Source organism: Arachis hypogaea, chromosome 14 (assembly GCF_003086295.3).
Source record: "Arachis hypogaea cultivar Tifrunner chromosome 14, arahy.Tifrunner.gnm2.J5K5, whole genome shotgun sequence".
In the NCBI taxonomy this organism is placed as follows: Eukaryota; Viridiplantae; Streptophyta; class Magnoliopsida; order Fabales; family Fabaceae; genus Arachis; species Arachis hypogaea.
Genome location: NC_092049.1, coordinates 97,385,206 through 97,399,300, shown reverse-complemented (window position 1 = coordinate 97,399,300; position 14,095 = coordinate 97,385,206). Strand labels below are relative to the sequence as shown.

The 14,095-nt window shown below is 36.1% G+C and overlaps 1 protein-coding gene across 1 annotated transcript; it reads right to left on the bottom strand.

Annotated features, from left to right (window-relative positions):
• Positions 1-10,186: 10,186 nt before the first annotated feature.
• Positions 10,187-13,374, bottom strand: LOC112743537 (L-type lectin-domain containing receptor kinase IV.1). The gene is made up of 2 exons (XM_025792784.3): positions 11,769-13,374; positions 10,187-11,221 (listed from the first exon to the last, which is right to left on the bottom strand). The coding sequence occupies exons 1-2, from the start codon at positions 13,153-13,155 to the stop codon at positions 10,542-10,544; spliced, it is 2,067 nt and encodes a 688-aa protein (XP_025648569.1). The 5' UTR covers positions 13,156-13,374; the 3' UTR covers positions 10,187-10,541.
• Between the last annotated feature and the right edge of the window lie 721 nt (positions 13,375-14,095).

The window sequence follows — 14,095 nt, the reverse complement described above, 5'->3', positions numbered from 1 at the left end:
TTTATGAACTTCCATTGGAAGATCCTCATCAGTTTTTAGCTGAATTCTTGCAAACCTGTGACACTGTCAAGACCAATGGGGTTAATCCTGAGGTCTACAGACTTATGCTCTTTCCATTTGCTGTAAGAGACAGAGCTAGGACATGGTTGGACTCACAACCTAAAGAAAGCTTGAACTCTTGGGAAAAGCTGGTCAATGCCTTCTTGGCCAAATTCTTTCCACCTCAAAAGTTGAGCAAGCTTAGAGTGGAAGTCCAAACCTTCAGACAGAAGGAAGGTGAATCCCTATATGAAGCTTGGGAAAGATATAAGCAATTGATCAGAAGGTGTCCTTCTGACATGCTTTCAGAATGGAGCATCTTATGTATATTTTATGATGGTCTGTCTAAATTGTCTAAGATGTCATTGGACCACTCTGCTGGTGGATCTCTTCATCTGAAGAAGACGCCTGCAGAAGCCCAGGAACTCATTGAAATGGTTGCAAATAACCAATTCATGTACACTTCTGAAAGAAATCCTGTGAATAATGGGACAACTCAGAAGAAAGGAGTTTTTGAGATTGATACTTTGAATGTAATATTGACTCAGAATAAAATATTGACTCAGCAAGTCAATATGATTTCTCAAAGTCTGACTGAGATGCAAGCTGCATCCGGCAGTACTAAAGAAGCTTCCTCTGAAGAAGAAGCTTATGACCCTGAGAACCCTGCAATGGAAGAGGTGAATTACATGGGAAAATCCTATGGAAACACTTATAATCTTTCATGGAGGAATCATCCTAATTTCTCATGGAAGGATCAACAGAAGCCTTAACAAGGCTTCAATAATAATAATGGTGGAAGAAATAGGTTTGGCAATAGCAAGCCTTTCCCATCATCTTCTGAGCAACAGATAGAGAATTCTAAGCAGAGTCTCTCTGACTTAGCAATCATAATCTCTGATCTACGTAAGACCACTCACAGTTTCATGACTGAAACAAGGTCCTCCATTAGAAATTTGGAGGCACAAGTGGATCAACTGAGTAAAAGAGTTACTGAAATCCCTCCTAGTACTCTCCCAAGCAATACAAAAGAGAATCCAAAGAGAGAATGCAAGGCCATAAACACGTTCAACATGGCCGAACCTGTAGAGGAGGGAAAAGCAGTGATTTCCACTGAGGAAGACCTCAATGGACGTCCACTGGCCACTAAGGAGTTCCCTATTGAGGAACCAAAGGAATCTGAGGCTCATACAGAGACCATAGAGATTCCACTGAACTTACTGTTGCCATTCATGAGCTCGGATGAGTATTCTTCCTCTGAATAGGATGAAGATATTATTGAAGAGCAAGTTGCTCAGTATTTAGGAGCAATCATGAATCTGAATGCCAAGTTATTTGGTAATGAGACTTGGGAGGATGAACCTCCATTGCTCTTTAATGAACTGAATAACTTGGTTCAACAGAAATTACCTCTGAAGAAACCGGACCCCGGAAAGTTCTTAATACCTTGCATCATAGGCACCATGACCTTTAAGAAGGCTCTGTGTGACCTTGGTTCAAGTATAAACCTCATGCCACTCTCTGTAATGGAGAAACTAGGGATCTTTGAGGTACAAGCTGCAAGAATTTCACTAGAGATGGTAGACAATTCAAGGAAACAGGATTATGGACTTGTAGAGGATGTCTTAGTGAAGGTTGAAGGCTATTACATCCTTGCTGACTTCATAATCCTAGACACTGGGAAGGATGAAGATGAATGCATCATCCTTGGAAGACCCTTCATAGCCACAGCAAGAGCTGTGATTGATGTGGACAGAGGAGAGTTAGTCCTTCGATCAATTGAATGAGGACTACCTTGTGTTTAAGGCTCAAGGATCTTCTTCTGTAATCATGGAGAGGAAGCATGAGAAGCTTCTCTCAATACAGAGTCAAACAGAGCCCCCACACTCAACTTCTAAGTTTGGTGTTGGGAGGCTATCATCAAGCTCTGAGTCTCTGTGAAGCTCTCTAAAAGCTCACTGTCAAGCTATTGACATTAAAGAAGCGCTTGTTGGGAGGCAACCCAATGTTATTTAATTATATTTATTTATTTTTCATTGTTATTTTATGTTTTCTTTAGGTTGATGATCATGTGTGAAGTCATAAAAACTACTGGAAAATTAAAGCAAAATGAAAAACAGCATAAAAAACAACACACCCTGGAGGACAGGCTTACTGGCATTTAAACGCCAGTAAGGATAGCAGAATGGGCGTTTAACGCCCAGCCTGGCAGCATTCTGGGCGTTAAACGCCAGAATGGGCAGCACTCTGGGTGTTTAATGCCAGAAAAGAGTGTATGGCATCTGGCTGGCGTTAAACACCAGAAATGGGTAGCAGACTGGCGTTTAACGCCAGGAAAGGTAGCAGAGCTGGCGTTTAATGCCAGAATTGGCACAGAGAGGGCGTTTGAACGCCAGAATGATGCAGGGAGCAGAATTCCTTGACATCTCAGGATCTGTGAACCCCACAGGATCCCCACCTACCCTTCTCCTTCTTCTCTCCTCTTCACATATTTCCATAACACTCTTCCCCAAATACCCTTGACCAATCCCATCAATAACTCTTCCCCAAATACCCTTCACCTATCAAATCCTACCCTCTTCCCCATATCCTCTTTACCACTCACATCCATCCATCATAAACCCCACCTACCTCACCATTCAAATTCAAACCATTTCCCTCCTAAACCCACCCCTTCATGACCAAATCCCCTCTCTCTCCTACCTTATAAATACCCCTCCTCACTACCTTCCTTTTCACACATCATACACACTACTACCCCCTTGGCCGAAACCACTACTACCCTCCATCTCCTCCATTTCTTCTTCTTCTACTCCTTTCTTTCTTCTTTTGCTCGAGGACAAGCAAACCTTTTAAGTTTGGTGTGGAAAAAGCTATGCTTTTTATTTTTCCATAACCATTAATGGCACCTAAGGCTGGAGAAACCTCTAGAAAGAGGAAAGGAAAGGCAATTGCTTCCAACTCTGAGCCATGGGAGATGGAGAGATTCATCTCAAAAGCCCATCACTAAGAAAAGGATGGAGTAAACAAGAGAGCCCACTCATGGACCTCAACAAGAGCATAAGAAAATTCCTCATCAAGAAATCCCTGAGATGCCTCAAGGGATGCACTTTCCTCCAAAAAACTATTGGGAACAAATCAACACCTCCTTAGGAGAATCGAGTTCCAACATGAGGCAACTAAGGATGGAGCACCAAGAGCACTCCATTATCCTCAATGAAATTAGAGAGGACCAAAGAGCCATGAGGGAGGAGCAACAAAGGCAAGGAAGAGACATAGAGGAGCTCAAGCACTCCATAAGATTTCAAGAGGAAGAACTAGCCACCATCACTAAGGTAGACCTGTTCTTTAATTTCCTTGTTCTTATTTCTCTATTTTTCGAATTCTATGCTTTATGTTTTGTTTATATTTGTGTCTTTATTACATGATCATTAGTGTCTAGTGTCTATGTCTTAAAGCTATGAATGTCCTATGAATCCTTCACCTTTCTTAAATGAAAAATATTTTTAATTGCAAAAGAACAAGAGGTACATGGATTTCAAATTTTATCTTGAAATTAGCTTAATTATTTTGATGTAATGGCAATACTTTTTGTTTTCTGAATGAATGCTAGAACAGTGCATATTTTTGAATTTGTTGTTTATGAATGTTAAAATTGTTGGCTCTTGAAAGAATAAAGAAAAAAGAGAAATGCTATTGATAATCTGAAAAATCATAAAATTGATTCTTGAAGCAAGAAAAAGCAGTGAATAGACAAAGCTTGCGAAAAAAATTATGAAAAAAAAGAAAGAAAAAGAAAAAGCAAGCAGAAAAAGCCAATAGCCCTTTAAACCAAAAGGCAAGGGTAAAAAGGATCCAAGGCTTTGAGCATTAATGGATAGGAGGGCCCAAAGGAATAAAATCCTGGCCTAAGCGGCTAAATCAAGCTGTCCTTAACCATGTGCTTGTGGCGTGAAGGTGTCAAGTGAAAAGCTTGAGACTGAGCGGTTAAAGTCGTGGTCCAAAGCTAAAAGAGTGTGCTTAAGAACTCTGGGCACCTCTAACTGGGGACTCTAGCAAAGTTGAGTCACAATCTGAAAAGGTTCACCCAGTTATGTGTCTGTGGCATTTATGTATCCGGTGGTAATACTGGAAAACAAAATGCTTAGGGTCACGGCTAAGACTCATAAAGTAGTTGTGTTCAAGAATCAACATACTGAACTAGGAGAATAAATAACACTATCTGAATTCTGAGTTCCTATGGATGCCAATCATTTTGAACTTCAAAGGATAAAGTGAGATGCCAAAACTGTTCAGAAGCAAAAAAGCTACAAGTCCCGCTCATCTAATTGAAGCTAATCTTCATTGATATTTTTGGAATTTATTGTATTTTCTCTTTTTTTTATCCTATTTTGTTTTTAGTTGCTTGGGGACAAGCAACAATTTAAGTTTGGTGTTGTGATGAATGGATAATTTATACCCTTTTTGGCATTGTTTTTACATAGTTTTTAGTATGATTTAATTAATTTTTATTATATTTTTATTATTTTTTATTCAAAAATCACATTTCTGGACTTCTTTATGAGTTTGTGTATTTTTCTGTGATTTCAGGTATTTTCTGGCTGAAATTGAGGGACATGAGCAAAAATCTGATTCAGAGGCTGAAAAAAGACTGTAGATGCTGTTGGATTCTGACCCTCCTGCACTCGAAGTGGATTTTCTGGAGCTACCGAAGCCCCATTGGCGCGCTCTCAATTGCCCGAGATTTGATGGCCCAAACTGGCGTCCAAAGCCAGCCTAAAACATCTTGGCGTAAAACGCCCAAACTGGCACCAGAATTGGAGTTAAATGCCCAAACTGGCACCAAAGCTGGCGTTTAACTCCAGGAACAACCTATGCTCATGTAAAGCTCAATGCTCAGCCCAAGCACACACCAAGTAGGCTCCGGAAGTGGATTTCTGCACTATCTGCCCTTAGTTACTCATTTTCTGTAAACCTTAGTTACTAGTTTAGTATAAAAACTACTTTTAGAGATTTATTTTATATCTTTGATCATCTCTGGACGTTTAGTCCTTAGACCTTTGGCATGGAGGTTGGCCATTCGGCCATGCCTAGACCTTTTTTACTTATGTATTTTTTACGGTGGAGTTTCTACACCCCATAGATTAAGGTGTGGAGCTCTGCTGTTCTTCATGAATTAATGCAATTACTACTATTTTCTATTCAATTCACGCCTACTTCTTCTCCAAGATATACTCTCGTACTTAATTCAGTTAAGTCAGAATGAAGGGGTGACCCGTGACAATCACCCAATCTTCGTTACTCACTTAGCCAAGATCGCGTGCCTGACAACCACAAAGCGGTCTACATGATGTTCAACGTAGTCATTGGACGACAGCCGGAGTATATTCTCTTGGATATCTAATACACAGACCGAGTCCGTGAGATCAGTATCTTCATGGTATAGGCTATAATCATTGGCAGCATTCCTGGGATCCGGAAAGTCTAAACCTTGTCTGTGGTATTTCGAGTAGGATCCGGGAAGGAATGACTATGACGAGCTTCAAACCTGCGAATGTTGGGCGCAAGTGATAGTGTGCAAAAGGATCAATGGATTCTATTCCGACGCTAGCAAGAACCGACAGATGATTAGCCATGCGGTAGCTGTACCTGGTATTTTTCATCCGAGACGAGAAATCCGACAGTTGATTAGCCGTGCAGAAACCGTAGAGGATCATTTTCACTGAGAGGATCTTACAGCTTGCCATGGAAGGAAGTAACGCATGATTGGAAGGAGGCAATAGGAAAGCAGAGGTTCAAAAGCAACAAAGCATCTCCAGACGCTTATCTAAAATTCTCACCAATGAATTACATAAGTAACTTTTATTTTATTTTATGTTTTATTTATATTTTAATTATCAAAACCTCATAACCATTTGAATCTGCCTGATTGAGATTTACAAGATGGCCATAGCTTGCTTCAAACCAACAATCTCCGTGGGATTGACCCTTACTCACGTAAGGTTTATTACTTGGACGACCCAGTGCACTTGCTGGTCAGTTGTGCAGAGATATGAAAAGTGTGAATTACAATTTTCGTGCACCAGTGGTCAAAGTAGGGGTTGATTTTAGGTGGCACGTATTTCTTAACCTAATCCTAATTTTTTTAATTTCAAAATCTGAATTTTTTAAAGGTTATTCAAGTTGGCTGCACCTATAGTTAGTTGTAACATCCCAACTCTCGGCGGGTCTGGACAACTACCCATTGTTAGGCGTTACCATTTAGTTATCTCCAAAAATTCTAGACTCTGTATTATGTATATAGATATGAGCTTGTCGCAATTTTGTTATCGTGTAACTTAGTTGAATTTTATAAGTTTATTAATAACACCGTATGATCAAATAACAGAATACAAGGTAAAATAGTTATCATACATATAATGTCTGAAGGTTTAGTTCATACAGTGAATAGATGACACAAAGGTTTCATATCAAGTACTCAACACATATGACTCAAAAGTTAGTACTTAGTAGACCTATAATACACATACACACACACACGCATGCACACGCGTGCGTGCGCAGACTCACACACATATTCTATTACCTAGCCTAACAAATAAACAGTAAAGTCCTATTCCTAAGAAAATACAACAAGAAGAGAAAAACATATTCTAGAACGTATAAGTAGACTATCTAATGACTGTCTTCGAGATCTAAGCCTCAGGCAACCATCCTTTTGTTGGAATCATCACGAATAATCCTCGACCCATCTGTCGCAGCTTCGCCACTTGACAGGGAATCGGAGCCTTCATTAGTTGCTGACTGGTCCTTCCAAGCTAGGTCCTCCTCAAGATCCTCCTCCTCAGATTAACTATCAATGTATCCATCAGTACTCATTGCAGCGAATGCCTTTCTCAAAGGATGGAACTGAGTTTCTAGCAGATCATCCAGTATGGGATCGGGATAAGGCTCTGGTGGGACCTCTGGCTGTGGTTCTACGTGTGGTTCTGCTGGATGAAACTCTTCATGATAGTACTACAGAGGAGAAGCATAATGCGTACGTCCAAGATGTAAGTCAGCAAGTGGAAAGTCGCCTGGATAGTCTGGGTTGAACTCCGGACTAAATAGCGAATCAATAAAGGGACAATCGCGGAATATGTATATCCAGGTACACGGTTCTCCCCAGACGATAGTGCCCTCCCACATAATGTCCTATAAGAAAACACATGCCGCATCTCAACAAACAGAATTCTCGTGGCAGCGATCATTCTTGGAGGATTCATCTGTAGAAAAGGGGAGGAAAAGATTGAGAACCTAAAGTTCCAAGTAGGGTACTAACCTAAAAGAGGTAAACAATCCTATATCAGACCTGGGGAATGGCTCTAACATTTATCAGATCATTGTGAGATTTGGTAGGGTTATCCCTAGGTTCACTATCGATTAGCTATTCGTAAATCATAGTTCCAACTTTCCGTTAATTCTTTTCTAATCTACCTCAATAACTAATAGCAATAACAAGGAACAAATATAGAATAATCGTAGAACTCTAAAAAATAAAGAACCAGCAGCTAATACACACAGAGTATAGAAATAGAGAACAAACAGATCACTCAGCCACAGAAAAAATACTTACAAGTACAGAGAAAATACAACAAATAATATGATGCATTTTGCCCTAAGCAAGCCATAAACTCACGCGTCGGTTGACTACCTGCACCCGACATTACCTAGGACTAAGTCCGAATATGGTTCAATAATTGAGTATAGTCAGGTATATGGTCATCATGGTCAAAACCATATACAGTCAGGACACTGGGCCGTCGTTGTGAAACTCGACACCACTATATGCATCTCAAGTTAAGGAACAACATCATCATAAAGTGGGCATCCCCACATCATTCAACACCGGCTAGGTGGAATAACACTTTTGTTCTGTCAGGTGGTCATAAACATCTTGAAAATTGCTTTCATTCATCATATCAATTTTCTAAGACAACCTTCTGTCCTTATTCTTTTTCTATAGTCATTTTGTTCTTAATTTCTCACTTTCATTGTTTTAATCTTAGATTTTTATAAAAAAAAAAATCATTATTCCCCTGTTTCACATAATTATTCATTTAGTATTTTCCTTTTGTGCATAATGACTATTTTACTCCTATTTTATAGTTTCAGAAGTTTCTTTTCCTAATTTTTGAATGTTTCTTTTCTAATAATATTGGATGTATCATTTTGCTAGATTTTGTATTTTAAAATAAATTTTAGAATTTTTAAGATGATTTAATTTTGAAATTTTGGTTTTTTTTTAAATAATTTTGAATTTTGAAAATAAATATTTAAATAAATTTTTTTTATTTTTAAAATAATTTCAGATGTTTTTTATATTAGGTTTTGGATGTTTCTCGTGATAATTTAAATTGGCGTTCCTCTAAAAAAAATTTAAAAAATCTTTGGAAATCTCATTTTTTGCTAGGTCAAAAGAAAAAAAAATAATTTTTAGTTAGTTCTAGTTAGTTATAGCAGAATTGTTAGTACAATCTCCCACACGTTAATGAATACCAACTTATTGATGAACTGAAGTTTGAATAAAAGTGATTTTATAGAATTGATTTTGGGTAGAAGTAAGTTTGTGTCAACATGATTTATGTTTGGCAATGCTATACCAAAATTAATTTTAATAAAATAAATATTATTTGGATAATATTAATTAAAATCACTTTTAGATAGATAATTACTTTTGACATGATATTAAATTATAATGTTATCTTTTTGTACATATTTAATTTTTCTTTTATACTTTTTTTCTTATACGTTTTTTATATAGTATATTTTTAATACTCTTAATACTTTTTTTAGTATGCTATAATTTTAACTATTATTATTATTTATGGTTAATTTTTTGTTTAATTTATTTTATCTAATGGGATCAATAAATTCTATTATAAAAAGATAATAATAAATATAATACACAAAAATTACAATTATAAAAATATATAATGTCAAATAAAAAATTAATAAAAAATATAAATAATAAATAATAAAAAAATTCATATAAAGAAAAATAATAAAAATTTTATAAATAATGGAATAATATGTATAAAGAATAAAGTTGATAAAAAAAATAAATATTAAATATAATGGTTAAAAGTCCATTAAGACAAGAGAGGAGCTAAAAATTATTGCTTTTTGTAAACCTAATTTTATAAATAAAATCACTTCTGCATTTATACCAACAATTGAAAGTTTCAAGAAGCTATAACTCTTGCATAATCTAATTGATCATTACTATTGTGGGTCCAAGTAGGGATAATAACAAAGTGAAACTCATGTGGTGTGTTCCTTTAACTTGTCAAAAATCAATAGGTAGGCTTGAAAATTGAGAATGCAAACAAAATGCATCTTGCTTTACTATATGGACTTTAGCCAGCAGGCGCCCAACATGTTTTTGGCTATATAAGTTATAGTCGTATCTAACATCCTAACCTAACTTAAATGGCAAAGACCAAAAAAAAAAAAAGATAATATTAAATGGCTAGACCAAAAAAAAAAAAAAAACCTGGCTAAATTTATAATTGAGTAATTCTTCCTGCTTTTAATTCCTCTTTGTTATTGTCAATCGGTTATCAGGTTAAGAATTTTATTTTTTATTTAATTAGATTGATAACAGTTCTTTTTTTGAATTTTTTCTAGAAAAAAATCTTTTGTAAAGGACCAACCTATTAATCTTCCAACTCGTCAAAAGGTAGGACATGTAGAATATTCATACTACCTTTTTAGGCCAGCTTTGGCAAGGCAAGATGTGCGGGCATGCCTGTTTGCCACACTTATTTTTACGAAAATTCTGCAAATTAGTAAAATTTGAGTTTTTATTTGTGCAAAATATTATGAGTGATATATGTGTTTTTAATTTGAATATTGGAGTGAGAAATATTATTTGTGGGATAGAATTATTTATATGTATGATGTTCTGATGAAAGGACTTTTTGTTAGAAAGTCTAAGACGGTAGATGCTAGAAGATTCATTTAGCATTAGTTGAAGAAAATCTGACAATAATATATTTTCATCGAGAAATTTTTTATTGGATAGAATCCGATGATAATATAATTCACCGTTGGATTTATATATGGGATTCAATGGTAATAGCAAATTTTTCGTAGTGAGATGAGATTTTGCCAAATAAAAAATTTCTGTCGCTATATATTTTCCAATTTTATCCTTTTTTATCTTCGTCATCCCAACAAATTTGTTCCCAAAAGTCGAATACAAACAACAATGTCGAAATTATATGGCTAATTACATCGTACTATTGTAATTTGTACTGCCAAATACATCCTAGAATAAGAAATCCCATGAGTAGATGACAAATTTATATGTAACAAGCAATAACTCTATAATGCTACAAACCAATCTGTCTCAAATGCTGGAAAAGTGCTTGATCAGTTGATACTCAAAATTTGGCACAATAATGAAGAAGACTCTACAATGAAATAGAACATGTCCATCTAATATGCCTTGAATCAAATCAACGACCACCAGAGAGAAGTGAAGCAGCAACTGAAGTAGTAGTTGTAGTAGTATCACGGGAAAATGCCTTACTAGTAGAAGAGGAGGGATAAGACAATTGAAACTCTTGAAAATCCTCTACATAGTGCCCAAATGTTAATCCTGTTGAAGACAAACTAAGCAAATGTAAATCAGGAAGAGGAAAATCCCCTTCTAAGTACTGAACAACTTGCCGCATGCTTGGCCTAGCCATAGGCTCAGAATGTGAACATAACAAACCAAGTTTCAACACAAGTTCAACCTCTTCTGCTCTATAATCTGTGCCGAAATTTGGATCCTTTGCCTCAAGAATCTCACCATTTTTCCAACAACTATAAACCCAATCAACCAGTATTGAGTTCTCGGATTCATCTACTAGCTCTATTGGCCTCCTTCCACAGGCAACTTCAAGAAGAAATGCGCCGAAAGCATATACGTCGGACATTGTAGTGGCCTTACCGGTTCTAGTGTTCTCAGGTGCAAGGTATCCAAGTGTTCCGACAACATGTGTGGTTTGAGGATCACTTCCATGGTCATACAACCTTGCAAGACCAAAGTCACCTAACCTGCCATTCAATTCTGCATCTAGTAATACATTGCTCGCTTTTATGTCTCTATGGACCACTACTTGCTCCCATTCTTCGTGTAGATAGAACAGACCTGAACCGCATCACAAATCCAGAAAATTTTTAATTTGGTGGGGGTTAATGCTACATTGCAATTTGCAAATATAAGATAATTCTCAAAATATGAGAGGTTTCCCTCAAATTAAATTCACAAAATATTTTTATTTTATTTTATACAAATTATTCTCTAAAGATTATTTTTAATATCATGAAGTATTTTTAATAGGTGGCTATGTCCATAAAGACCTCTTCATATAAATATGATATTATGAACCATTAGATGATTCAATCAAATATGTTGAAAATAACCACCTTTTCAATATACCAAATTAACAGAAAAGGATCTACCTTTAGGACTATATTCAACAACCGTACCTACTTATATTACTCTTCCTTTACTTTTGATATAGTCATTACATATAGAAGTAGACATAGCATCTCTCAGTTATAGAGAGGTGTTGCTCAATCAAGAGAATATGTTAGTACACATAAAATGTGAGACACACATATTGACATATATCAGTTCAATCCAACATTTTTGGAACTTTGAGTCGTAGTTGAAAAAATTTATTTTAACAAACCTGAAGCAACTCCTTTGATGATTATGAACCTTTGGTTCCAATTGAGGGTGACTCTTGGTTGGTTATACAGATACTTGTCTAAGCTTCCCTTGGGCATGTAGTCATAGACAAGAAGCAACTCCCCTTTACGACGGCAGTATCCGAGGAGAGGAACCAGATTACGGTGGCGGAGGCGGCCGATACTAACAATCTCTGCCACAAATTCCCTCATCCCCTGCCTAGATTCATGGGACACCCTCTTCACAGCAACCTCAACCTTAGAAGCTGGCATCACACCTTTGTAGACCCTTCCAAATCCACCACTTCCCAAAAGCTCCTTCTCCTTGAACCCCTTTGTTGCAAAGTAAAGATCTTTGTACTTAAACCTGTGAGGACCGTATTCCATTTCCCAATCTTCAACCAACTCTGAAAACTTCTTCTTTCTTCTTATGAAATAAATCACCGCTAGAATCACCACGAACACCACAGTGAGTGAAATCATAGGTACCCCAATAGTGAGAGCCTTTGATTCCTTTCTTTCACCTAGCCTTGGAAGCTTTGGGAGTTGAGAAATAAGAAGCGGTTGAGCTTGGCCATTGATCTTAAAGCTCCAACCAAGAACATAATGGGAAGTTAAAACTGAACCGGTTGAGGAAGAGAATCCAACATACATGGTATTGTTTAGAATCGGTGAAAGATCTTTGGTCAATGATAATAAGGGCTTTTGCGGCTTTTCAACGTTGGTTGGTGCTAAAGTAACATCAATTTGCTTCTTCACACCATCGTATTCCACCCAAACTTGCATAGGGTAGCCACTGATAAGGCTCAAATTCTTGAAACCGGAATTACTATAATACCCTGCAGGTTGTGACTGTGCTGATTTCAAATCATTTATATCGATTCCAACATGGTTATCGTTGATATCAAAGAACTCTGTGCTGAGAATGGTGTCAAGTTCCACACCAAACACATGATTGGTTGCGTTTCCATTGTTCGTTTTGTTGAAGAGGCCGAGGTACTGGCTTGGTAGAGAATTCGGAAGCCCTCTCTGCGGCGCAATCACGAAAACAATCCCATGGCCACTCAGAGCTGAGTATTGAGACCGTATTGCAAAAACAAAAGTAGTTGAGAAAGAAAAAACTTCTTCGTTATTGAAACCGGAAGTGGTGTTCTTAAAAGTAACGGAATATGGATAGAACGCGTGACCTTTCTCTTGTTTTGTGTCGTTTGTAAGTTTTAAAAGACCGTTGGTTGTTATCCCCGCGATGCCATCCAGGGTCAAGTTTGAAGACTGGAAGCCATTGTTATAGATGAAGTTGGTGTTATAATCTTCATTTGCTACTACTGCCATTTCCACCTGCAAAAACAGCACTGCAAGAAGCTTTAGAGACATGGCTATACTGTGCATTATTGCAAATTGTGCACTGTGGTTGTTCTTATGGTCATGGTCAATGGATTTTGTCTTGAGAATATATAAAGACGTAAATCATACACATATTTAAATTTGAAGCACGAATTTTAGTTTAAATATTTTACTTGGAGACGAAACGTTTCAAATATATCCTCTCCAGGTTGTAGGTTGAAACTGAGCGATGTATCAATATCATTGATTCATTGTCATTTTCCCAAAAAAAAAATTTGGAATGCGTCATTATTATTATTATTAAAGAGAAAGATAAGCCAATGAGTTATAGTTCAAATGACATAGTCTCTCCATACTCTTAACTCAATTAAGAGGTTGCGGGTTCGAGTATGCTATCTTTGGTAAAAAAAAAAAAAAAAGAGAGAGAAAGATAAACAGGTAGTTGATCTTTTGGCCCTCAAAAATTTAAACTTAAAATATATTTTTAAATTTTTAAAAATTTAAATGTATGTGAGCCAAAAGGTGAAAGATCTATTTATCCTTTTTTTTGGAATTTAAATTCTCTAAATTTTAAATTTTTATTTAAAGAAATGAAATGTAATCTCGTTGAATGATTTTTTTCTTATATTTTTTTTATTTCACCTAAAATGTAATCTCGTCGAAGATTTTTTTTTTAATGTAGAATTTTAGATCCATCACTTCATTTCTTTTATTTTTGGTGTGATCCGTGATCTGTCACTTTCTATCTTATTATTTGCTGTTCTAATTTTTTACGAGTGCTGTAAATATAGGGCGCCTTAAAATACTATTCATAAAATTAATTATCTTTTGTTTTATTTATTTATTCTCTCTATTCTATGATTATTTTACTAACATTTTCTTCTTTATTTTTTCAATAATAATATTAAATATAAATATAATTTGTTTAGTAAATAATTATATAAAAACAAATAGAATTTTAAAAGTGAAAAATTATTTGAAAGCA